Source organism: Physella acuta, unplaced genomic scaffold, assembly GCF_028476545.2.
Source record: "Physella acuta isolate Inbredline_101_S28 unplaced genomic scaffold, ASM2847654v3 ptg002022l, whole genome shotgun sequence".
Classification (NCBI taxonomy): domain Eukaryota; kingdom Metazoa; phylum Mollusca; class Gastropoda; family Physidae; genus Physella; species Physella acuta.
This window is the reverse complement of record NW_026733526.1, coordinates 120,994-148,337: the sequence shown is the minus strand read 5'-3', so window position 1 is coordinate 148,337 and position 27,344 is coordinate 120,994. Positions and strand designations below refer to the sequence as shown.

General features: G+C 34.6%; 1 protein-coding gene across 4 annotated transcripts in view; it reads right to left on the bottom strand.

Annotated features, from left to right (window-relative positions):
* Positions 1-27,344, bottom strand: part of LOC131931736 (cilia- and flagella-associated protein 65) — a 98,665-nt gene that overhangs the window by 44,130 nt on the left and 27,191 nt on the right. For all 4 annotated transcript variants that reach the window (XM_059288573.1, XM_059288572.1, XM_059288571.1 and 1 more), the window contains exons 6-19: positions 26,933-27,047; positions 25,800-25,884; positions 25,422-25,576; positions 25,212-25,325; positions 24,334-24,442; positions 18,616-18,731; positions 18,261-18,410; positions 17,980-18,108; positions 14,649-14,729; positions 12,355-12,438; positions 11,525-11,605; positions 10,695-10,749; positions 10,017-10,102; positions 8,300-8,426 (exon numbers count right to left, since the gene is read on the bottom strand). In XM_059288573.1, coding sequence (XP_059144556.1) covers positions 8,300-8,426; positions 10,017-10,102; positions 10,695-10,749; positions 11,525-11,605; positions 12,355-12,438; positions 14,649-14,729; positions 17,980-18,108; positions 18,261-18,410; positions 18,616-18,731; positions 24,334-24,442; positions 25,212-25,325; positions 25,422-25,576; positions 25,800-25,884; positions 26,933-27,047 — 1,487 coding nt within the window. The remainder of the gene's footprint in view (positions 1-8,299; positions 8,427-10,016; positions 10,103-10,694; positions 10,750-11,524; positions 11,606-12,354; positions 12,439-14,648; positions 14,730-17,979; positions 18,109-18,260; positions 18,411-18,615; positions 18,732-24,333; positions 24,443-25,211; positions 25,326-25,421; positions 25,577-25,799; positions 25,885-26,932; positions 27,048-27,344) is intronic.

The following is a 27,344-nucleotide window of genomic DNA, read 5'->3' as shown; positions in this document are numbered from 1 at the left end:
ACCAGCCAAAAACAAAACACAAAAACAAACGCAATTGTAAATATATTACTCTTCGAATAAACCCAAACCATAACCAATAAAAACCAAAACACAAAAACAAACGCAAATGTAAATGTAAATGCAAACACAAACCAAAACACAAATGCAAGCACAAACCCAAACCAAAACAAAAACAAAAATATGAACACAAACCCAAACACAAAACAGAAACACAAAACCAAACACAAACACAAAGGTAAACACAAACAAAAATGCAAACACTTATGCAATTACAAAAGCAACACAAATGCTTACAGGAATGCAAACATAAACACAAACACATTGCAAAAACAAATGCAAACCTAATTGCAAACAAAAACTGCAGAACATAAACACAAACAAATGCAAACTTAAACACAGTGTCACAGTATAGCGTGGGGTGCCAAATTGCACCCTGCCCGGGTGCAGGCGGAAACGCCTAATTAAACTTAGTAAATGACTATAATACCCCATCTTATCCATATTCTATTGAACTCACTAAACCAAATGTAGGTGCCATAGTGCTCACTGTAAGGTCCGAGTCGCTGAATAGAACCCTGTTGGGGCGCCAGAGGACGCCCTGGATTTGATTTAGTGAAAGACTATAGTAACACTTTTTATCTTTCATCTATCATACTGTATTGTTTTTCCAATGTAATTTATTTTTTAAAGGGAAGTAATTGTTTTTTTGTGATCTATCAAAGAAAGTAATTGGTACAAAATGAACAAAGGGAAGTTAGTTTTTTAAATATTGTAGAGAGTGATACATTTTCTTGATTTTGTTCATTCCACATTATCTTCTATATACTACTAAAAGTCAAGTTTGTTTACATGTTTGAATATTTATTTGTTTTTTTGTTTGGCTGATTGACTATTGCGCATCGTTGCACTCATCGTGGAGAGCTGTAAAATAGTATGTAGGTAGAGAAAAAATTTTGTTTTAAGACAGACTGTTAATCACACATTTATTTAAAGACGTTAATTAATTTATTGATTTATTCATACGTAGAGTAACCCTATTTTTTTTAAAAAGTTTAGAACGACCACTACACTCGGCGGGACCGTGACGTCACAGTTTTTTGTTTACTCTTTAGTACAATAAAATGGCGGCGTCTATCGAAGAAAATTGTGTTCCCATTCAAAAGTTTAACGCGTTCTAAATCTAATTTTCTGTCGGTCATAACTTTAACAATACGTCCGTTTGCTGTATTTATTACGTTCCAACACTTATATCAATTTTCAACTGTCTTTTTTCATTTAGTTTTACAATAAATTTCTCTAGATCTAAAGATCAGCTGTCGAAGGAAAGTTATGAATCTAGCCTAGATCTAGATCTAGCCTAGATCTAGGTCACTAGACTCAATGTAAATTCTAGATCTAGACTTAATGTAAATTCTACATCTAGAATCTATTTCAGGCCTTAATACATCTAGAATCTATTTCAATCCTTAATTATTTTATATAAATCTTTGTTTGGCTAATTTAAGATAAAATTTAATTTGAAAGTTACTACTACTAGACTTAGATCTAGATCTATGCGCGTAAATCAAGTTGCATAAGGAGACTCAAAGTATAGTATAAAAATTCATTTGTGACGTCACGAGTAAATAGCTAAGTTGGTAGTGTAGGCGGCTCCCATGCGGGTGGCAAAGGTTCTAGACCAATATGTCAATGATATTTTTTTTTCAATTTTTTTTTTAGATGTGAATGATAAAGTTGCCTATCTGAACTTGGCAGGATACAGGGCAGGTGAAGTAGAGTTCATCTGTTTCTTTGTCCTAAGCATATGAAAGGATAGTGTGGTCAGAGACATGCTCGGCTGGAATCGTTTTTTAAACGATAAAAACATGTTGTCTGAGACTTGGCGGGACACTGGGCAGGTGAAGTAGAGTTGAGTAGGTCACATGTGACGTCAGTATATGAAGGGATAGTCCGAAATCGGTGTTTTTGGTGTTTTTAAAAGATAAAAAACATATTTTTGAATGTGGGGTCTGTTTTTTGTGACGATAAGTGACACTGCAGTAGCGTAGCGAGGAGGGGGTGGCGGGAGGGGAGGCGGGGAGGCGGGGGGGGGAAGGGGAGGCGGGTGGAGGGGGGAAGGGGGGGGGGACATATGTTGGGCGCCAAAATGGTTTGGAAAAATAAATTGAAAGGTTGAGGGGGGTTCAAATCGAAAGTTTGAGTGGGGGGGTGCACATCAAAAGTTTGAGGGGGGGGGGGGTTGCAAATCGAAATCTCGCGGGGGGGGGGGGGGTTCAAATCGAAAAGTTTGTCCCCGGGCGCCGGGAAGGGTCGCTATGCCTCTGAGTGACAGACGTGATGTTTTTTGATGGATGACCCCCAAAACCCACAGTTATCCAACGGATGACGGGTATTCTAGTATTAAATAAAATGATAAGTTTGGAAAATTAAACCTTTTACAAAACCATCAATATTAATTTTTTTAAATCACTAATTTAGATGAAAAACAATTTAAGAATATTACACTATGGCGATCAAGTTGAGATTTTTACAATATTCTTTTCTACTAAGAGTCCTGTCCACCACATACATACAGAGCCACAGAACCTGTTTGAGCTTTATACATTAGATAGATACCTAACCCAGGGGTCGGCAACCTGCAGCTTGTGAGACGCATGTGGCTCTTTTGATGTCAAGATGCGGCTCTCCAGCTCCTTGCACAAATTTTGATAGTTATATTATTTTATTTTCAAAACTCATAATGTAATATATTAAGCTTTATGTTGGGGGGAACTCATTCTTCTTGTATTAGTCTTATAATGTTGAGTCATGTCCCTTGCATGTTATGTTTCCGTTTCCGATACAGAATAAACAAGGCGTACATAAAATGGCTTCCTCGTCTGTTGTATTATCTGTCTAGAATTATAAGATCTCAATCCACTTCATTGGCGACGAGGATTAATCATCCACTAAAAAGAGCACATGCTTACTTAAGAAGAAGCTTGCTAGAGCATATTTGCTAAGTATTTGTAGGATAATGGCGCTATATGACCAGATAAAAGAATTTAATTCGAATGAAGAAACTATTTATGATTATCTAGATAGGTTAAGCTTTTACCTTGAAGCTAACGACGTGACGATAGAAGCCAAAAAGAGAGCTGTTTTGTTAACAGTCATAGGGCCTCAACAATTTAGGCTATTAAAGGACTTATGCGCACCAGCTAGTCCAGCTACCAAAAGCTTTAACGAGCTGAGCAAACTCCTAACAGGCCATCATGCGCCTGCACCACCAAAGTTCCTGTGTAGAGCCAGATTTGACGGTAGGACTCGTCAACCAAACGAATCAATATCAGAATATGTTGCTGCTTTACGTCATCTAAGTGAATTCTGTGAATTCGGTGACAGACTATGTGAAAAGTTTGTGACAGGTGTAAAAAGCCCTGATGTTCAAAGAAAGTTGCTTCTCGAGTCAGATCTAACAGTGGAAAAAGCAATACAACTTTCAACTTCATTCCAGCAGTCATCCGATGCGGCCAGATCTCTGGCGCCTTCAGGGATCCATGCAGTAGACAGCAGGTCAGTCAACAAACACCAACCCCATCAGAGCAGTTCAACTTATGCTAAACAGCCTGCAAGTTCAAATCCTAGATCTAAATCTAGTAATAATTATCAAAAATGTCATCGATGCAACGGTCCCCATGCATCTCATCAATGCAAGTTCAAGTCAGCAACTTGCTATAAGTGCAGTAGGGAAGGTCACATTGCCAAGGCCTGCTTTGGAAAGTCTTCGTCTGTTGCTAGATCTAGCCAGTCAGGACAGTACCGCAACCAAAGGCAGCACTATGTTAACTGTCACCAAGACAGCCTAAACCAACCAATGAACCACTCTACCAGTGAAAATGCTCAAACTGAACCGCAGCCCGAGTTCAACCTGTTCTCTGTGAAATCAACTAGTCATGCTCCCATCAATGTACTAGTTTGTAACAACGGTAAGAGCATCATCTTCCAACTTGACACGGGAGCATATCTAACCGTCATCACAAAGAAAGGCTTTGACGCTGTCACAGGAGGATCAGTGCCTCTACAACCATGTCACAAGTGCCTAACAACATACACAGGTGACAATGTTCCGGTAATAGGAGAGTGTATAGTTCATATAAGCTATAATGGTCAAAGTGTTAAACTTTCTCTTCTTGTGGTTGAAGGAAACGGACCACCATTACTAGGTAGGAACTGGCTAGTTGATCTTAAGTTAGACTGGGGGAGTATATTTTCAGTGAACAAAGCAAAAGAATCTAGTTTTACTTCAATAGATAAAGTTGTATCTGAAAATGAAGGTGTCTTTTGTTAGTTCAGGGTTACTAAATGATAGGACAGTGAAGATACGCATTAAAGACACAAATCCAAGTTACTGCAAAGCTAGAGTTCCACCTTATGCAATGAGGGATAAAATTGAAAATGAGCTAAGTAGATTGGAATCTGATGGCATCATAAAGAAGGTAGACTATTCCGATTGGGCAACGCCATTTGTGCCAGTGTTAAAGAAGGATGGTTCTGTAAGGATTTGTGGGGACTATAAAGCTACACTGAATAAGCAAATAGAGCTAAATAGGTACCCTATTCCTAACATTGAGGAAATTTCTTTGAATTTAGCAGGAGGAGACAAATTCAGTGAATTAGACTTTAGTCATGCTTACACTCAACTAGAACTTCATCCAGATTCAAAAGTCTATACGACAATAAACACACATAAGGGACTCTACCAATATGAAAGACTATGTTTTGGTATATCATCTAGCCCTGGAATTTTCCAGGCTGTCATGGACAGTATTTTTCAGGACATTCCAAATGTTTGTGTTTACTTTGACAATGTATACATAACGGGTAAGAATGACACTGAACATCTTAAAACACTTGATAAAGTCTTGAAAATAGTTGGTGAAAAGGGTTTAAAGATAAACTAAGATAAATGTCAATTCATGCTGACAGATATTAGTTTTCTGGGTTATAGTTTGAGCAGGCAGGGTCTCAGACCTCAAACTGAGAAAACAAAAGCCATTAAAGAAGCACCCAAACCTGAAAATACCCAACAGCTAAGAGCTTTTGTGGGCTTGATAAATTACTATGCGAAGTTCATAGGGAATCTGTCTGATAAACTATCATCACTGTACAAGCTGCTGCAGAAAAATGCAACTTGGCACTGGGGTAAACAACAAGATGCTGCTTTTAATGCAGCAAAAGAAGCTTTGTCTTCTGACACCTTGCTAACTCACTATGACCCAGGGAAAAGACTTATCTTAACATGTGATGCTTCACCAGATGGTGTAGGAGCAGTTTTATCCCACATAGATGGAAATGGTGACAGACCCATTTCTTTTGCCAGTAGATCTTTGAACCAGGCTGAGAAAAATTATTCTCAGTTAGATAGGGAAGGCTTAGGCATCATTTTTGGTATTAAGAAATTTCACAAGTTTCTGTTTGGTAGGGAGTTCACCATCTTTACAGATCATAAGCCATTGCTGGGTTTGTTTGGGGAAAACAAACCCCTGCCTGAGCATGCATCACCAAGGGTTCAAAGGTGGGCTATCACACTAGCCGCATACAATTATGAATTGAAATACAAACCTGGATCTGAGAATAGTGCAGATAGTCTTAGTCGTTTACCTTTAAAAAACCAAAGCCTTAGTTATGTACCAGAAGATGTATTTGTTCTTTTCACTATCATGGATAACTCCAATATAAAATAAGAAAAATAGAGTTAAGTCTAGAAGATGGATGTGTGCTATGGGGGTCAAGGGTTATTATCCCTAAAATGTTACAAAAAGAAGTTTTAAGAACTTTACATGATACTCATCTTGGTTCTTCCAAAATGAAGAGTCTTGCACGATCGTGATTCTGGTGGCCACATATGGATGCTGATATTGAAAAATATGTAAAGCTTTGTTCAAGCTGTGCACAACATTCAAATCAACCAGCTACAGCACCTTTGCAAAACTGGGATTGGCCAATCGAACCATGGAAACGTATCCATATAGAGTTTGCAGGACCCTTCACTGCAAGTGATACCATTATTGAACTTAAGGAAATATTTTCAACTCATGGATTACCTGATCAAATTGTTTCAGATAATGGGCCTAGTTTCACTGGTTATGAGTTTAAACTGTTTTGTGTAGCAAATGGTATTGAGCATATAACCATATCACCCTATCACCCTGCTGGGAATGGTTTGGCTGAAAGAGCGGTAGGCATATTCAAAACCGCTATGGTAAAAATGGGTACTGGTAACAAAATTTCTCTCAGGGAAAGAGTAAACAGGTTCTTAGCCAAATACCGCACAACTCCTCATATAACAACAGGTGTTGCACCATGCGAATTGCTGTGTGGTAGGAAAATTAAAACTCACCTTGACCTACTACATCCAACTGTTCAAAGGTCTGTTTCCCAACATCAACAGACACAAAAATTAAATCATGACAAAACATCCATTGAGAGAGAATTTGGGGTTAATGATAATGTGTATCTGAGAAATTATGGGAGAGGGGAAAAATGGATGCCAGGTCAAATTGTTCAATGTACAGGACCTGTGTCTTATAAAGTAAAAACAAATAATGGACTTATTGTCCGTAGACATGCAGACCAGTTAAAAATAACTTGTGCAGATAATAAGTGTGAATCTATCAATCCCACCAGATTTGACCCTAACCCGACCGGTTCACACCATATCAGTTTGTTCCACAACCAAGGTCTGTTGATATGAGTGAACCAAGTATTCTAGAGTCAGAAAATGTAAATTCTGGAATTAATGATTTAGATCCTGGACTTCCTGAGCTAGAGAGTCCAGATGGTCAGAATCTTGAGTCACCAAATCAACAGCCACTGAGAAGGTCAAACAGGACAATCAAAGTCCCAGATAAGTTAAACCTTTGATTTTAAAGGTTAAGAGGACCTTGACATCATTGTTTTGTATTTTAATTATGTTTGTAGCATATTTTGCATTTGTTTGTAAGGATTTAATCTACCAAATGATTCAAATCATATAATGTTTATGTTACAATATATTTAGTGACTTATTAAATTGTTTAACATTTCGGAAGGAATGCATATAATGTTTTGTATTGACTTTTGAAGTGTTGTTAATTAAAAGGGGATCATTATTCAATCTTTCTTCTATTATTGCTTGGCAATTCTAATGTTTCAAACTAAAGAAGGAAATAGCAAAGTGATTTTAAGATACTATCATTTATTCTCTTGAAAGCTGTGTTATTATTTACTAAGGGTAAAGGGATGTAATATATTAAGCTTTATGTGGGGGGGGGGGAACTCATTCTTCTTGTATTAGTCTTATAATGTTGAGTCATGTCCCTTGCATGTTATGTTTCCGTTTCCGATACAGAATAAACAAGGCGTACATAAAATGGCTTCCTCGTCTGTTGTATTATCTGTCTAGAATTATAAGATCTCAATCCACTTCACATAACAAAAATTATACTGTATAGAAACACAACTTTAAACAGAAGAAAAAAAACTCATCAGAGAACAGTGAGACTAGGTTCAGTAGAAAGTATACGGACAGCTGACAGCCGCTTCGGCAGGCCAGTCCCACAGCCGTGCTTTAGCCAGCTCCACTGCGACAGTTCTACTCTAGCCACTGCCCAAGTGCCAACTTTTTCAAATATTGTTAAATGGAGAATGTAATTTATTCAGAATGAATTTCTCTATCCGTCAGTCAACATTAATTTGACGTGAGTGACGTAGTTTTTTAGTTATTAGCTTCCTACTGTTGAGCCGGGTACAGGTCGGTGGGGTACAAGTTTAACCTGCGTTCAATGGGGTGGAGATAAGCCTAATGAGAACGGAAGGACAAAAGCAACAGATACACGGTAATCAAAACAACATCAAAACCAGTTAGTCGGAGTTCGTTGAAGCCTGCCTGGCTAATTGAAGACACCCTTAGAGCCAGAGATATCCGTAAATAAAGAAAAAATCTTAAATGCTTCTTAAGTGGATTGGGATAGTCCTAAATTTTTATTTTTTTATTACTAATTTCATTATTCTGGCAAAACAAGTGTATGTTTTTATATGAATAAGTATTATTTCACATTTAAAGCTATTTATTTTAAATAACAAATCAAGTTTATTTACCTAATCCTAATCAAATAATAAAATATTGAAATAAAAATGTTAGTGTCTCTTTAAAATTGCGAAATTTTGAAAATTGTAACTTTTGGCTCTTCCGTCTCAAAAGGTTGCCGACCCCTGACCTAACCAATACACCTGAGAAGTTGAAGGTTAGATTTAGGTTTGACTATAACCAGCTTACCAATACAACTGAGGGTGAGGCACCAAGGAGGACACATGGTCTTGTCCTCCACTAGTCTGTAATCCCTCAAGCTTTTATAGGAAACAAAACACTCCAGCTCATTGCCATAAATTTGGTTTTCTGCCTTCTGGAATCAGGACAATCAAATGAATAAGTATAAATTAAAAGTAGGTCAATAAAGTTAGTGTAGGATATAAATAGGTAGTGGGTCAAATGAAGGATAAATGTAGGTGTGTTATATTTATGTAAATCCTAGATAAGGAGATGTAAAAAAAAAATCCAAAAATAACTTTTCTGTTAGGCTTTGTGGTGCCCTATAAATTGTGGTTTAAATGTGACAATAATTTCCTATAATCAACTTGCCCTTTAACTTAACTTACTATTTTAAATGTGACAATAATTTCCTATAATCAACTTGCCCTTTAACTTAACTTACTATTTTAAATGTGACAATAATTTCATATAATCAACTTGCCCATTAATTTAACTTACTATTTTAAATGTGACAATAATTTCCTATAATAAACTTGCCCTTTAACTTACTATTTTAAATGTGACAATAATTTCCTATAATCAACTTGCCCATTAACTATTTTAAATGTGACAATAATTTCCTATAATCAACTTGCCCATTAACTTACTATTATAAATGTGACAATAATTTCCTATAATCAACTTGCCCATTAACTTACTATTATAAATGTGACAATAATTTCCTATAATCAACTTGCCCATTAACTTACAGGTTTAAATGTGACAATTATTTCCTATAATCAAATTGCCCTTTAACTTAACTTACTATTATAAATGTGACAATAATTTCCTATAATCAAATTGCCCATTAACTTACTATTTTAAATGTGACAATAATTTCCTATAATCAACTTGCCCATTAACTTACAGGTTTAAATGTGACAATAATTTCCTACAATCAACTTGCCCATTAACTTACTATTATAAATGTGACAATAATTTCCTATAATCAACTTGCCCATTAACTTACTATTTTAAATGTGACAATAATTTCCTATAATCAACTTGCCCATTAACTTACAGGTTTAAATGTGACAATAATTTCCTATAATCAACTTGCCCATTAACTTACTATTATAAATGTGACAATAATTTCCTATAATCAACTTGCCCATTAACTTACAGGTTTAAATGTGACAATAATTTCCTATAATCAACTTGCCCATTAACTTACAGGTTTAAATGTGACAATAATTTCCTATAATCAACTTGCCCATTAACTTACTATTATAAATGTGACAATAATTTCCTATAATCAACTTGCCAATTAACTTACAGGTTTAAATGTGACAATAATTTCCTATAATCAACTTGCCCATTAACTTACTATTTTAAATGTGACAATAATTTCCTATAATCAACTTGCCAATTAACTTACAGGTTTAAATGTGACAATAATTTCCTATAATCAACTTGCCCATTAACTTACTATTTTAAATGTGACAATAATTTCCTATAATCAACTTGCCCATTAACTTACTATTTTAAATGTGACAATAATTTCCTATAATCAACTTGCCCATTAACTTACTATTTTAAATGTGACAATAATTTCCTATAATCAACTTGCCCATTAACTTACTATTTTAAATGTGACAATAATTTCCTATAATCAACTTGCCCATTAACTTACTATTTTAAATGTGACAATAATTTCCTATAATCAACTTGCCCATTAACTTACAGGTTTAAATGAGACACGAAATGAGCAAGTCTTGAGAGGTGGAACATCAATTGTTGCAGGTGTCACATAGAAAGTGTGGCTGGTGTCTAAAAAGTCAAATGTTTTTTGGGAGATCAAAAAATTTAGATCAAAATCGTGAGAGAGATATATCAAACACAGATTTACTTCATCTAATATCCAAATATCTGATTCTGTAGCTTTGACATTACTTCAATGAAGGTATATAGCCCTATATCGAACACTCAAGTTCATATAAATGTCAAGGTCAAACACTCGTAAGGAGGTCTAGGTCACGCACTTGTATGAAGTCCAATGTGAACAAGACATTACCCCCCCCCCCCCCCCTCCAATAATTGCCGGCCCCCTACCCCCCACAGAGCAATGACCCCCCCTATCAATTACACCCTGGGACATTACTCCCTGCAAAAGGACATTACAAGCAAGTAAATAAGAGATAGAAACATGTTTGGGCTTTGGAATATACTGTTGCGATTGGAATAGGGTAAGCATTGGAATAGGGTTAGGATTGGAATAGACTTATGAAATGTTAGTATGTTTCTGAACTTCATTTCATTTTAGTAATTAAAAGCTAGTTAATCTACACATTTTCCTTGCATATTTTCATGAGTTAATTTCCTGATCATAATGACATCTAGCCCATGTTTCTAATATACCTACCACCATTCCACTGCACTGTTACTTTTCCACGCGTGTGGTTTGTTATGGTTACAGTCTTTAAGGAAATTTGAAAGAATTCGCAATCACTATACAAATACATTCACGATATACAGGCTATACATATATATATATATATATGTATATATATATATATATATATATATATATATATAGATATAGATATAGATATAGATATAGATATAGATATAGATATATATATATATAAATATATAGATATATATATAGATATATATATAGATAAAGATATATATATATATATATATATATATATATATATATATATATATATATATGAATATATGGGGTCATCCATAAATGAAGTCACTCTCGTAGAGGGAGAGGGGTCCGTTATTTTGTGACGATGTGTGATGAGGGGGAGGGGGGGGGGGTTCAGATGTTGCAACGTCACATTTTTGCATTATAAAAAAGCAATGTTAGAGAACGACTTTTAGACGTTATTTCGCGTTTTAGATAACTGTTTTAATAAATTGTAATAGTTTAGACAAGATTTTGGAAAAATATCGATGTTTAAAAAAAATTCAACTGCAATTTTGAGGGGGGTTGTAGGTTGAGGTGTGACGTTATTTTAGGGGGACTGGCTTTTTGTGACGACGTGTGACGGAGGGGAGGGGGTAGGTAAAAATCGTCAAAAAAAGCGTGACGGCATTTATGGATGACCCCTATATACTATATATATATTCATTTATTTGCTTTTTTATTTATTTAGTTATTTAGTTATTTATTTAATGATTGAAGTAGATTTTAAGACATTTTGTCAACCTATCAATGTGCAAAAATATAATTTCAACCTTTTCAAGAGTAGCTTTGAGGTTTGGACAATTTCCAAAATCTAAACTTGGTGTGTCCAAGCTGACATGCGGTACTGTAGTCTGAAACATATGAACATCAAATTCAGTTGTCATATTTATTTTAAAGGATAACGTTTGCTTTAATAATAGAATATTTGCTATGGAGAACACATACTTATATACTAGCGGCTGATAGTTTTTAGCCAATCATCATTTTTGTTCAAAACTAAGAGTAACAAATTCTTTCACAAATGAAACAACAACTATAAAATAATTTAGACCTACAACCCTCCAATTTTTCCCCATCATTTAATCTAAGTTCAGTAGAATTATGTTGTATGTGTGTCTCAACTGAGTCAGTAGAATTATGTTGTATGTGTGTCTCAACTGAGTCAGTAGAATTATGTTGTATGTGTGTCTCAACTAAGTTCAGTAGAATTATGTTGTATGTGTGTCTCAACTAAGTTCAGTAGAATTATGTTGTATGTGTGTCTCAACTAAGTTCAGTAGAATTATGTTGTATGTGTGTCTCAACTAAGTTCAGTAGAATTATGTTGTATGTGTGTCTCAACTAAGTTCAGTTGAATTATGTTGTATGTGTGTCTCAACTGAGTCAGTAGAATTATGTTGTATGTGTGTCTCAACTGAGTCAGTAGAATTATGTTGTGTGTGTGTCTCAACTGAAGTATTTTTCCTTAGCCCTAACACTCTCCTTAATCCTAACCTTAGCCCTAATCCAGCCCTAACCCTAACCCAACCCTAACCCAAACCCAACCCTAACCCAAACCCTAGCCTTTGTTCTTTATACTAAACTATGAGTAAAGACTTACAATAAATTGTGAGTGTATGCCATCATTAAAATATTCATCCATTGAGCTGACATCTTTCAGAGATATATTGGTCACAAGCTCAGCCTACACAAGTGACAACAAGATTTGTTTTGGTTTATTACAAATTGTAATGATTATTTATTGGTTTGGATTAGAGTTACTAGTGTATATTTATATTGTTGAATTTATATTCCCAGTCAATTTTATGGTTAAAAATACTGCCACCAAAGACTAACTGTGTAAAAAAAATACTGCCACTTAAAACTAACTTTGTAAAAAAAATAAACCGGGAGTAATCTCCCCTAAACTTTCTCAAATATTTTTATCTGACACTATGGATGGCACATCACGATATAGACATGATTTTTAATCCATTTTTAAATACTTTAAGTTTTTAAAATAAAATAAAATCTCCTTGAAAAAAGAATTGCACACCAAGTGAACGCCAAACAAAATGTGCATAATAGTGCGGAATATTATTAGTACTTTAAAAATTCACATGTGTTTTTTGAGAAATCGGAAATGGAGTAAATTACTACTTGCAGTCAACGGAAATTACTCAAAATTTGAAAGCAGACACTTACATGTGAAATTTCATTTATCTATCTGAAATAATACTCAAGTTACAGGCTTTTGAAAAATTGTAAGTAGAAAAAGTTCCACTTCTGGTGATTGGAAATTGCTCAAAAGTTGCTACGGATCTATGATTTTGATATAAAACTTATATATAAAATTTCATCAACCTAGCTGTAATGGTACTCAAGTTATCGTGTTTACGGACACACACACACACACGCACATACACACACACACACCGACATACGGACAAGATTGCAAAACTATGATTTTCCGACTCAGGGAGCTGTAAAACGTCGAGAATTTGCACGATTACAAGACTTTCTCTATACTTCATATATACAAGAAAGAAAAAATACTGCCACTAAAAACTAACATTATAAAATAATACTGCCACTAAAAACTAACATTATAAAAAAATACTGCCGCTAAAAACTAACATTATAAAAAAATACTGCCACTAAAAACTAACATTATAAAAAAAATACTGCCACTAAAAACTAACATTATAAAAAAAAAATACTGCCGCTAAAAACTAAAATTATTAAAAAAATACTGCCACTAAAAACTAACATTATAAAAAAAATACTGCCACTAAAAAATTATTTAAAAAATACTGCCACTAAAAACTAACATTATAAAAAAACACTGCCACTAAAAACTAACATTATAAAAAATACTGCCACTAAAAACTAACATTATAAAAAGATACTGCCACTAAAAACTAACATTATAAAATAATACTGCCACTAAAAACTAACATTATAAAATAATACTGCCACTAAAAACTAACATTATAAAAAAATACTGCCGCTAAAAACTAACATTATAAAAAAATACTGCCACTAAAAACTAACATTATAAAAAAAATACTGCCACTAAAAACTAACATTATAAAAAAAAAATACTGCCGCTAAAAACTAAAATTATTAAAAAAATACTGCCACTAAAAACTAACATTATAAAAAAAATACTGCCACTAAAAACTAACATTATAAAAAAAAAATACTGCCGCTAAAAACTAAAATTATTAAAAAAATACTGCCACTAAAAACTAACATTATAAAAAAAATACTGCCACTAAAAAATTATTTAAAAAATACTGCCACTAAAAACTAACATTATAAAAAACACTGCCACTAAAAACTAACATTATAAAAAATACTGCCACTAAAAACTAACATTATAAAATAATACTGCCACTAAAAACTAACATTATAAAAAAAATACTGCCACTAAAAACTAACATTATAAAAAATACTGCCACTAAAAACTAACATTATAAAAAAATACTGCCACTAAAAAATTATTAAAAAATACTGCCACTAAAAACTAACATTATAAAAAAATACTGCCACTAAAAACTAACATTATAAAAAAATACTGCCACTAAAAACTAACGTTATAAAAAAATACTGCCACTAAAAAATTATAAAAAAATACTGCCACTAAAAACTAACATTATAAAAAAATGCTGCCACTAAAAACTAACATTATAAAAAACATACTGCCACTTAAAACTAACATTATAAAAAAAATACTGCCACTAAAAACTAACATTATAAAAAAAATACTGCCGCTAAAAACTAACTTTATAAAAAACATACTGCCACTAAAAACTAACTTTATAAAAAAAATGCTGCCGCTAAAAACTAACATGAAATAATACTGCCACTAAAAAATAACATTATAAAATGATACTGCCACTAAAAACTAACTTTGTCTTCATCATTTGTCATTTCCAGACAACCATTATTGTCAATTACAATTCTTCCAGACTTGACAAGCTCATCCAGGTACTGAAAAAAAAGATTTTCTTTTATTAAAGGAAGAAATGGTGAAAACTATTCCAAAGCAAATTGTTTTGTCTTGTTAGTTTTATGTCCCTTATCTCTGTGTTGTGTGTGTGTGTGTGGTAATATAAAATGGTGACAGCATGTATTCGTAATGTAACATAATTGTATTTGTAATGTAACATTATTGTATTTGTAATGTAACATAATTGTATTTGTAATGTAACATTATTGTATTTGTAATGTAACATAATTGTATTTGTAATGTAACATAATTGTATTTGTAATGTAACATTATTGTATTTGTAATGTAACATTATTGTATTTGTAATGTAACATAATTGTATTTGTAATGTAACTTGGTGACAGCTTGTATTTGTAATGTAACATGGTGACTGCTTGTGTTTGTAATAAAATGTGAAAAAGTGAATTGTGTCTGTTGGTTCTTGGCATATAATGTAGAAATGGTGTTGGTAATCAATGGTAAGCATTATAAGGTGATCAAAGTGGCAATTGTGACAACAGAAGTTAGTGTGCCTAAGGTTAGCCTTAGGGTTAGGGTTAGCCTTAGGGTTAGGGTTAGCCTTAGGGTTAGGGTTAGCCTTAGGGTTAGGGTTAGCCTTAGGGTTAGGGTTAGCCTTATAGATTTTGGAGATAATGTGAATGTCATCCCAGTCAAGTACATAACAAGTGCACAGAGTGTTGCTACGCAGTATAAACTGAGAATATGTAATAGAAGGTCCTGAGTATAAACTGAGAATATGTAATGGAAGGTCCTGAGTATAAAATGAGTGGTCATGGAGACAAAACATGTTCAGATATGAATCCAATCTTCCCAGAAATATTGGTTCACACATCATGCATTTTTTCCTAGTTACTGTAAAGACTAGTGTACCATGACTGAAGTTGCCTTGTCTCCAATTGTTCATAAGATTGTATGTATCTCATATCCATGATATATGTACATATTAATGCTGGTCTGAGATGGTTGATGTTGTATGTATCTCATATCCATGATATATGTACATATTAATGCTGGTCTGAGATGGTTGATGTTGTATGTATCTCATATCCATGATATATGTACATATTAATGCTGGTCTGAGATGGTTGATGTTGTATGTATCTCATATCCATGATATATGTACATATTAATGCTGGTCTGAGATGGTTGATGTTGTATGTATCTCATATCCATGATATATGTACATATTAATGCTGGTCTGAGATGGTTGATGTTGTATGTATCTCATATCCATGATATATGTACATATTAATGCTGGTCTGAGATGGTTGATGTTGTATGTATCTCATATCCATGATATATGTACATATTAATGCTGGTCTGAGATGGTTGATGTTGTATGTATCTCATATCCATGATATATGTACATATTAATGCTGGTCTGAGATGGTTGATGTTGTATGTATCTCATATCCATGATATATGTACATATTAATGCTGGTCTGAGATGGTTGATGTTGTATGTATCTCATATCCATGATATATGTACATATTAATGCTGGTCTGAGATGGTTGATGTTGTATGTATCTCATATCCATGATATATGTACATATTAATGCTGGTCTGAGATGGTTGATGTTGTATGTATCTCATATCCATGATATATGTACATATTAATGCTGGTCTGAGATGGTTGATGTTGTATGTATCTCATATCCATGATATATGTACATATTAATGCTTGTCTGAGATGGTTGATGAACAGAAATATTCCTGTCTCACTTAGACACAGAGGACATTGGTTTTTTATTGTTACTTCACATGAATTACACATAGACCTATATCTTAGTCATGTCCCATGAATGTAAGACTTCTATGTCGTGTGTACGCTGTCTGTTTACATTTGGTAGTTAGTTTTGTCAGACTGTTCTCTACATGCTAATATCATGGAGAATGTCAGCTGGATAATTTAGTGTAACAAAAATATCATGGAGAATGTCAGGTGGATAATTTAGTGTAACAAAAATATCATGGAGAATGTCAGCTGGATAATTTATTGGGACAAAAATATCATGGAGAATGTCAGCTGGATAATTTAGTGTAACAAAAATATCATGGAGAATGTCAGCTGGATAATTTAGTGTAACAAAAATATCATGGAGAATGTCAGCTGGATAATTTAGTGTGACAAAAATATGGAGAATGTCAGCTGGATAATTTATTGGAACAAAAATATCATGGAGAATGTCAGCTGGATAATTTATTGGGACAGAAATAACATGGAGAATGTCAGCTGGGTAATTTATTGGAACAAAAATATCATGGAGATTGTCAGCTGGATAATTTAGTGTGACAAAAATATCATGGAGAATGTCAGCTGGATAATTTATTGGGACAAAAATATCATGGAGAATGTCAGCTGGATAATTTAGTGTAAAAAAAATATCATGGAGATTGTCAGCTGGATAATTTAGTGTGACAAAAATATCATGGTGATTGTCATCTGGATAATTTATTGGGACAAAAATATCATGGAGAATGTCAGCTGGATAATTTAGTGTGACAAAAATATCATGGAGAATGTCAGCTGGATAATTTATTGGGACAAAAATATCATGGAGAATGTCAGCTGGATAATTTATTGGAACAAAAATATCATGGAGAATGTCAGCTGGATAATTTATTGGGACAAAAATTTCATGGAGAATGTCAGCTGGATAATTTAGTGTGACAAAAATATCATGGAGAATGTCAGCTGGATAATTTATTGGGACAAAAATATCATGGAGAATGTCAGCTGGATAATTTAGTGTAACAAAAATATCATGGAGAATGTCAGCTGGATAATTTAGTGTGACAAAAATATGGAGAATGTCAGCTGGATAATTTATTGGAACAAAAATATCATGGAGAATGTCAGCTGGATAATTTAGTGTGACAAAAATATCATGGAGAATGTCAGCTGGATAATTTAGTGTGACAAAAATATCATGGAGAATAAATCATGACAAGAGGGATAGTCAACACATCATTCTTATAACAAAAAGTCAACATTTTGTTCTTATAACAAAAAGTCAACATATTGTTCTTATAACAAAAAGTCAACATATTTTTCTTATAACAAAAAGTCAATGAACAAAAGTTTATGTAATTTGTAATCAAATAATTATTTCTTAGATTAAAAAAACTGTAACTAATATAGAATAATAATAGGGATATTAATAACTCTGGAATAATAATCAAAGAAGGTTTTTGTTTGTTTATTAAAGAATAATATTTAGATGACTTACATCAGGGGCAAGAACTGAAATACCCCTCTCCACATGAGTAAAGTAGCGAGAAATATGTCTTCCCTTTAGAACTGCAGGCTTGACAAGTTCTGAGTGACAAGTCCCCAATAGATCAAGAAATATTGGTGGCTGAAAGATTGGGCATTTTTTACATTCAAGCATTAATTCCTTTAAAAAATTGCAAATGCTTTCTTTTGCATTACCTTTTTTAAAATAAATCTTAATTATGAAATTCATAGCTAAAAAAAAATATTTTTAAAACAAAAAAAAATTCACTGAACCTGGTTGTGAACCAAAAATGGAACTCTCCTGTAGTAGTTGATTGGGTGTTCTGGGAGAAAACTGAGGACCACAGTTTCTGAAGAATTTGGTTTTAAAATGCCACTGGTTTGAGGGAACTTAAACACAGACTCTTCACAGTCAATTTCAAACTAAGAGTAGACAAAATCCGCTTTGTTATAGTCAATGTTTAAGAGTAGACAAATCCGCTTTGTTTTAGTCAAAGTTTAAGAGTAGACAAATCAGCTTTGTTTTAGTCAATGTCTAAAGTAGACAAATCAGCTTTGTTTTAGCTTTCAATGTAGCAATGTTTGTTTGAAATGTCTCAAAGATAGTTGACCAAACACCAACCCTTACCCTGTAAACAGCCTCCATGTTAGACTTGTTGATGATCTCAAATGACCGAGTCCCACTATGACCCTCATTCACAACTTGAAAGTTGATTCTGTGTAAACTCAATTCTACTTTTGGCCCTGTGCAATTTTTAAAAAAAAATCAAAAGCTTCTCTATTATCTGTGGTCAGCTGTCTTCTCTATTATCTGTGGTCAGCTGTCTTCTCTATTATCTGTGGTCAGCTGTCTTCTCTATTATCTGTGGTCAGCTGTCTTCTCTATTATCTGTGGTCAGCTGTCTTCTCTATTATCTGTGGTCAGCTGTCTTCTCTATTATCTGTGGTCAGCTGTCTTCTCTATTATCTGTGGTCAGCTGTCTTCTCTATTATCTGTGGTCAGCTGTCGTCTCTATTATCTGTGGTCAGCTGTCTTCTCTATTATCTGTGGTCAGCTGTCTTCTCTATTATCTGTGGTCAGCTGTCTTCTCTATTATCTGTGGTCAGCTGTCTTCTCTATTGTCTGTGGTCAGCTGTCTTCTCTATTATCTGTGGTCAGCTGTCTTCTCTATTATCTGTGGTCAGCTGTCTTCTCTATTATCTGTGGTCAGCTGTCGTCTCTATTATCTGTGGTCAGCTGTCTTCTCTATTATCTGTGGTCAGCTGTCTTCTCTATTATCTGTGGTCAGCTGTCTTCTCTATTATCTGTGGTCAGCTGTCTTCTCTATTATCTGTGGTCAGCTGTCTTCTCTATTATCTGTGGTCAGCTGTCTTCTCTATTATTTGTGGTCAGCTGTCTTCTCTATTATCTGTGGTCAGCTGTCTTCTCTATTATCTGTGGTCAGCTGTCTTCTCTATTATCTGTGGTCAGCTGTCTTCTCTATTATTTGTGGTCAGCTGTCTTCTCTATTATCTGTGGTCAGCTGTCTTCTCTATTATCTGTGGTCAGCTGTCTTCTCTATTATCTGTGGTCAGCTGTCTTCTCTATTATCTGTGGTCAGCTGTCTTCTCTATTATCTGTGGTCAGCTGTCTTCTCTATTATCTGTGGTCAGCTGTCTTCTCTATTATCTGTGGTCAGCTGTCTTCTCTATTATTTGTGGTCAGCTGTCTTCTCTATTATCTGTGGTCAGCTGTCTTCTCTATTATCTGTGGTCAGCTGTCTTCTCTATTATCTGTGGTCAGCTATACAAAAAACCTCAAGATGGCAGATAATAAATACAATTATAATTGGGACAGTAAGTACAACTTGGCGTCAAATGTTAACAATAGCATTTTTTTGTTGATACAAGTATACTTCTTTCCTTGATACTCAGATATAGAAATTATTTTTCCAGCCCAACTAATCTATGTGTATATATATACATATATAAAGTATATATATATATATATATATATATATATACATATATATACATACATATATGCCCCAGTGTCCTACTGGTTAGATGTCAAAATGTACCTGGGTCATCACCCAGGGCCTAGGCTGTCACCTAAAGTGCCCCTGACTACCCATGAGTCCTACATTTTAAAGAGTGCCCTATTGATATGGTGGGCTAATAAAATTGTAAGCTACACAGAACTAGTTGCTTTGACAGGCATTACCCTTTATATAATCTAATGGAGTATTACCCTTTATATAATCTCATGGAGTATTACCCTTTTTATAATCTCATGGAGTATTACCCTTTATATAATCTTATTGAGTATTACCCTTTATATAATCTCATTGAGTATTACCCTTTATATAATCTTATTGAGTATTACCCTTTATATAATCTCATTGAGTATTACCCTTTATATAATCTCATGGAGCATTACCCTTTATATAATCTCATGGAGTATTACCCTTTATATAATCTCATGGAGTATTACCCTTTATATAATCTCATTGAGTATTACCATTTATATAATCTCATGGAGTATTACCCTTTATATAATGTCATGGAGTATTACCCTTTATATAATCTCATGGAGTATTACCCTTTATATAATCTCATTGAGTATTACCCTTTACATAATCTTATTGAGTATTATCCTTTACATAATCTCATGGAGTATTACCCTTTATATAATCTCATTGAGTATTACCCTTTATATAATCTCATGGAGTATTACCCTTTATATAATATTGAGTATTACCCTTTATATAATCTCATGGAGTATCTATAATATAAGCGGCTAGGTAGTGTGTCAGTCCTTCCTTCCGTCATCGCTATAGATTTTGGGACTATAAAAGTAAACTACGCACCATGCTGTGCTTTTCAGTGCACCGCAGTGTCTTATTATAAGTATTAGAGTAGGGTTTGTTTATATAGCGGCATAGAGCTATTTTATAATTTCCACTGTTTGTACAATTTTGCATAACTTAAAGAAAATATTAAATATACACACACGGCTAAAACATATTAAAAGTATCAATGTCAAATATCATTTTCGTTTATATTCCCAGAAAAAAATGGATACATTTCAATAACATAATAACAGTACGGTAGAAAAATCAAATTAATATAACTCTTTTTTTCTAATTTTGACAAAAGAGGTAATTTAAAAATACATTAAACTCACGCTAATAAAAAATGTGAATGCAAATATACGGTCGTCATAGAAGGAATTAGTGTTGCAATAATATAATTAGCAAAATGTGAATGCAAATTATCCGGATGTGTAAGAGTAAATTATTGTTAGAAAATTATAATTAGCATGGATTGATAAAAGGCAATCTTTTATTTATTTTATTCACTGAATGTAGGCCCTACTGTTTATTACTTATAATTTTGAATCAACTATTCAGCACTATTATAGACGCGTCATCACGTTCATCAGGTGCGCAATGGTTTTAGTTATGAAACTCTATTGTAAATTTTTAAAATTTAAAGTACTGGAAAAAAAATGCGTGAATGGATAAAGTGAAATATTGTAGGTAAAACACGGATATTATAGATACTGCATATTATTTATACAGTTTTCTAATTATTATTCTATCTTTCGGGTTTTATAGGAGAGGCGTAGCGAGGGGGGGGGGGCATATGTCCCCGGGTGCCGACCTTAGGGGGCGCAAAAATGGGTTGGAAAAAATTGCGCGAGGGGGGGGGGGGGTGGAAATCGAATGTTTTAGGGCGGGGGGACAGGGGTGCAAATCGAAAGTTTGAGGGGGGTGCAAATCACCGGAAAGGGCGCGATTAGGCGCTACGGGCTAGACTGTGAGCAATATGCCTTTATGATTGCATTTAAATTGTGTTTATGTTATGAGTGTTGTGTTTGTTTTTTCGTTTTTTTTTCTTTGCGTTCGTTTGTGTTGTATTTAGTTTTGTTCTGTTCCCAACTTGGTACATTTAAAAAAGATTTACCGTGTGTTGTGGTTGTGGTTGTGTTGTGGTTGTGTTGTGGTTGTTTTGTGGTTGGGTTGTGGTTGTGGTTGTGGTAGTGTTGTGATTGTGTTGTGGTTGTAATGTGGTTGTGTTGTGGTTGTGGTTGTGTTTTGTTTGTGTTTGTGTTTGTGTTGTTTTTGTTTGTTTTGTTCTGTTCCAAAGTTGGTATATTTTAAAAAGATTTACCGTGGCGGAGCACGGGATGCAGCTAGTTAATATATATTGAGCTTTATGTTGAGGGGAACTCACTCTTCTTGTATTAGTCTTATAATGTTTGAGTGATGTCCCTTGCATGTAATGTTCCGTTTCCGATTCAGAATAAACAAGGTTACATAAAAAATGGCTTCCTCGTCTGTTGTATCATCTGTCTAAGATAACAATCCACTTCACTTTATATAATCTCATGGAGTATTACCCTTTATATAATCTCATTGAGTATTACCATTTATATAATCTCATTGAGTATTACCCTTTATATAATCTCATTGAGTATTACCATTTATATAATCTCATTGAGTATTACCCTTTATATAATCTCATTGAGTATTACCCTTTATATAATCTCATTGAGTATTACCCTTTATATAATCTCATTGAGTATTACCCTTTATATAATCTCATTGAGTATTACCCTTTATATAATCTCATACACTCTATTTATTTGATTATTCTATTTCATTTTTTCGATTTTGTTTTGAAGAAGAGAGTCCCATTCCTAAACCTAACCCAAATCCTAACCCTAACAATAAACCTAACCCAAATGCCAACCCTAACCCTAAATCTAACCCTAACCCTTAAACTCTTACCCTAATTACTTCCCCCCCCCCCCCCCCACCAGGGTAATTACTAAACTATCCTTTAGTTTCATATTATATATATACCTATACTTATCTCTAATTGTTATCCCTAACCTTGTCCCTATCCCTTCCCAATATAGCTGTACATGTGCTGGATGAATCCTATATGGAGAAAATATCCAATACATGTACAGAGAAGGTGGGGGGCTGAATCATTGAGAGAGTTGAGCTACTGACCTACAGATGAACCAACACATTTGATGGTACTGTGACTGATGTTACCCACTGAGTTGATTGAGAGAGTTGAGCTACTGACCTACAGATGAACCAACACATTTGATGGTACTGTGACTGATGTTACCCACTGAGTTGATTGAGAGAGTTGAGCTACTGACCTACAGATGAACCAACACATTTGATGGTACTGTGACTGATGTTACCCACTGAGTTGATTGAGAGAGTTGAGCTACTGACCTACAGATGAACCAACACATTTGATGGTACTGTGACTGATGTTACCCACTGAGTTGATTGAGAGAGTTGAGCTACTGACCTACAGATGAACCAACACATTTGATGGTACTGTGACTGATGTTACCCACTGAGTTGATTGAGAGAGTTGAGCTACTGACCTACAGATGAACCAACACATTTGATGGTACTGTGACTGATGTTACCCACTGAGTTGATTGAGAGAGTTGAGCTACTGACCTACAGATGAACCAACACATTTGATGGTACTGTGACTGATGTTACCCACTGAGTTGATTGAGAGAGTTGAGCTACTGACCTACAGATGAACCAACACATTTGATGGTACTGTGACTGATGTTACCCACTGAGTTGATTGAGAGAGTTGAGCTACTGACCTACAGATGAACCAACACATTTGATGGTACTGTGACTGATGTTACCCACTGAGTTGATTGAGAGAGTTGAGCTACTGACCTACAGATGAACCAACACATTTGATGGTACTGTGACTGATGTTACCCACTGAGTTGATTGAGAGAGTTGAGCTACTGACCTACAGATGAACCAACACATTTGATGGTACTGTGACTGATGTTACCCACTGAGTTGATTGAGAGAGTTGAGCTACTGACCTACAGATGAACCAACACATTTGATGGTACTGTGACTGATGTTACCCACTGAGTTGATTGAGAGAGTTGAGCTACTGACCTACAGATGAACCAACACATTTGATGGTACTGTGACTGATGTTACCCACTGAGTTGATTGAGAGAGTTGAGCTACTGACCTACAGATGAACCAACACATTTGATGGTACTGTGACTGATGTTACCCACTGAGTTGATTGAGAGAGTTGAGCTACTGACCTACAGATGAACCAACACATTTGATGGTACTGTGACTGATGTTACCCACTGAGTTGATTGAGAGAGTTGAGCTACTGACCTACAGATGAACCAACACATTTGATGGTACTGTGACTGATGTTACCCACTGAGTTGATTGAGAGAGTTGAGCTACTGACCTACAGATGAACCAACACATTTGATGGTACTGTGACTGATGTTACCCACTGAGTTGATTGAGAGAGTTGAGCTACTGACCTACAGATGAACCAACACATTTGATGGTACTGTGACTGATGTTACCCACAGAGAGCACGCTGAAGTAATCAATGCTGGTGATGTTGGGGACATGAGGACTGAAGGTCAGCTGAAACAAATGGTGCACTTAAAGTATCTGTGGGATAATGCTTAGTTTTCCTAAATGATCTGCTTTGTGGGATAATGCTTTACTTTCCTAAATGATCTGCTTTGTGGGATAATGCTTAGTTTTCCTAAATGATCTGCTTTGTGGGATAATGCTTAGTTTTCCTAAATGATCTGCTTTGTGGGATAATGCTTAGTTTTCCTAAATGATCTGCTTTGTGGGATAATGCTTAGTTTTCCTAAATGATCTGCTTTGTGGGATAATGCTTAGCTTTCCTAAATGATCTGCTTTGTGGAATAATGCTTAGCTTTCCTAAATGATCTGCTTTGTGGGATAATGCTTAGTTTTCCTAAATGATCTGCTTTGTGGGATAACGCTTAGTTTTCCTAAATGATCTGCTTTGTGGGATAATGCTTAGTTTTCCTAAATGATCTGTTTTGTGGGATAATGCTTAGTTTTCCTAAATGATCTGCTTTGTGGGATAATGCTTAGCTTTCCTAAATGATCTGCTTTGTGGGATAATGCTTAGCTTTCCTAAATGATCTGCTTTGTGGGATAATGCTTAGTTTTCCTAAATGATCTGTTTTGTGGGATAATGCTTAGTTTTCCTAAATGATCTGCTTTGTGGGATAATGCTTAGCTTTCCTAAATGATCTGCTTTGTGGGATAATGCTTAGCTTTCCTAAATGATCTGCTTTGTGGGATAATGCTTAGTTTTCCTAAATGATCTGCTTTGTGGGATAATGCCTTAGTTGTTTTAAAGAAAACTCACAGGTATTTTCATGACACTCATAGGTGGCACCACGCCCTGTGTTGTAGAGCAATGAAAAGCTGTTTCCATCCTGCTGATTCCAGGCACACGTTCCACACAAAACAATGTACGAACCTGAGGGGAGAAAATCTTACCAGCTAGTTCCATCATCATTTTTATAATCACAAGTTTTTTTTTTTAAAATAGCTGATATTTGTATTGAGTACTAACAGGTGAGAGATTATGAAGCTCCACCCATTTGCCAGCACTGGTTGCTACGGCAACCTGCTGAAAGTTAACTTCAGTCTCAACTTCATTTAGCTTGTCACTGTTTGCACTCTGAGCATTTTTTCCAGGAAGAGAGACCAACAGATGTGGAAATTTGCCTGCAAAGAAAGAGATTTTTTAGCCAGTTTCTATGAGTATAGTTTTGATAATTCACATACTAAAATAATTTTTTTTATGATGGAATACTTTGCAGTAAGGCAATGATTTTGCTTTGTCAAATTTTGTACCAACCATTATTTCAAAGTTTATAGATCTATTTATAGAAGAAAGCAACTAGTTTTGTTCACCACAAAATTACTTTAGCCAGAGGAAAAACCTTACCTATCCCATAAAATTTTGTTGGCCTTGAAAATTCATAATTTGGCCCAAACTTACAAACTGCAGTAACTTCATACACAAAGGCACCCTGCAACAATTTATAGCAAGAATTTATAGCAAGAATTTATAGCACGAATTTATGTCAACAATTTATGGCAAGAATTTTTTGCAACAATTTAAAGCAACAATTTATGGTGAAAATTTAAAGCAAGAATTTATATCTAAAATTTATAGCAAGAATTTGCTGGATTTCAAAACTAATAATAAAACAAAATACATTAAAATATTTTATTTGTATTGTGAATTTTAATTTTTTGTCTCATCTTTTTTTTCTCAGGTTCTAATAATAATAATCCTTAATGCTCATGTACTTTTATTAGTTGTAATTATCCTAACCTTAGGTCTAATCCAAACCCTAATTCTAACCCAATTCAAATCCTAATCCTAACCCTAATCCTAACCCTAATCCTAACCCTAATCCTAACCCTACTCTTAACCCTAATCCTACCCATAAGGCCTACTACAAGTAAATGACTTAGTGTTGTAACACATTAGATTTGGTCTATCACAATAAAAGCTGTTTAGATAGCCTGGTGGTCTCTCTCTCTCTCTCTCAACCATAGCTGTAGAACTGGTTAGATGGCCCACACTTTACCTAAGGTCTAAATGTTGCCCTAAACTTGACACTTTACCAGAGGTCTAAATGTTGCCCTAAACTTGACACTTTACCTAAGGTCTAAATGTTGCCCTAAACTTGACACTTTACCTGAGGTCTAAATGTTGCTCTAAACTTGACACTTTACCTAAGGTCTAAATGTTGCCCTAAACTTGACACTTTACCTAAGGTCTAAATGTTGCCCTAAACTTGACACTTTACCTAAGGTCTAAATGTTGCCCTAAACTTGACACTTTACCTAAGGTCTAAATGTTGCCCTAAACTTGACACTTTACCTGAGGTCTAAATGTTGCCCTAAACTTGACACTTTACCTAAGGTCTAAATGTTGCCCTAAACTTGACACTTTACCTAAGGTCTAAATGTTGCCCTAAACTTGACACTTTACCTGAGGTCTAAATGTTGCCCTAAACTTGACACTTTACCTAAGGTCTAAATGTTGCCCTAAACTTGACACTTTACCTGAGGTCTAAATGTTGCTCTAAATTTGACACTTGCTTGTTGGCTAAGTAAAGCCTCCGTAGGTTCAATAAGAAAAGGTTCCTTGACCTCCCACATGACACAGGTATCCAGGTCACTGGTAGGTAAACAAATGCAGCAAGTTAGGGTTAAGACATTTAACCTGTGTTTAAGTTAGGGTTAAGACATTTAACCTGTGTTTAAGTTAGGGTTAAGACATTTAACCTGTGTTTAAGTTAGGGTTAAGACATTTAACCTGTGTTTAAGTTAGGGTTAAGACATTTAACCTGTGTTAACGTTAAGACAATTACCCTATGTAAACGTTAAGATTAAGACAATTACCCTGTGTTAACATTAACATTAAGACAATTACCCCGTGTTGACATTAAAATTAAGACAATTACCCTGTGTTAAC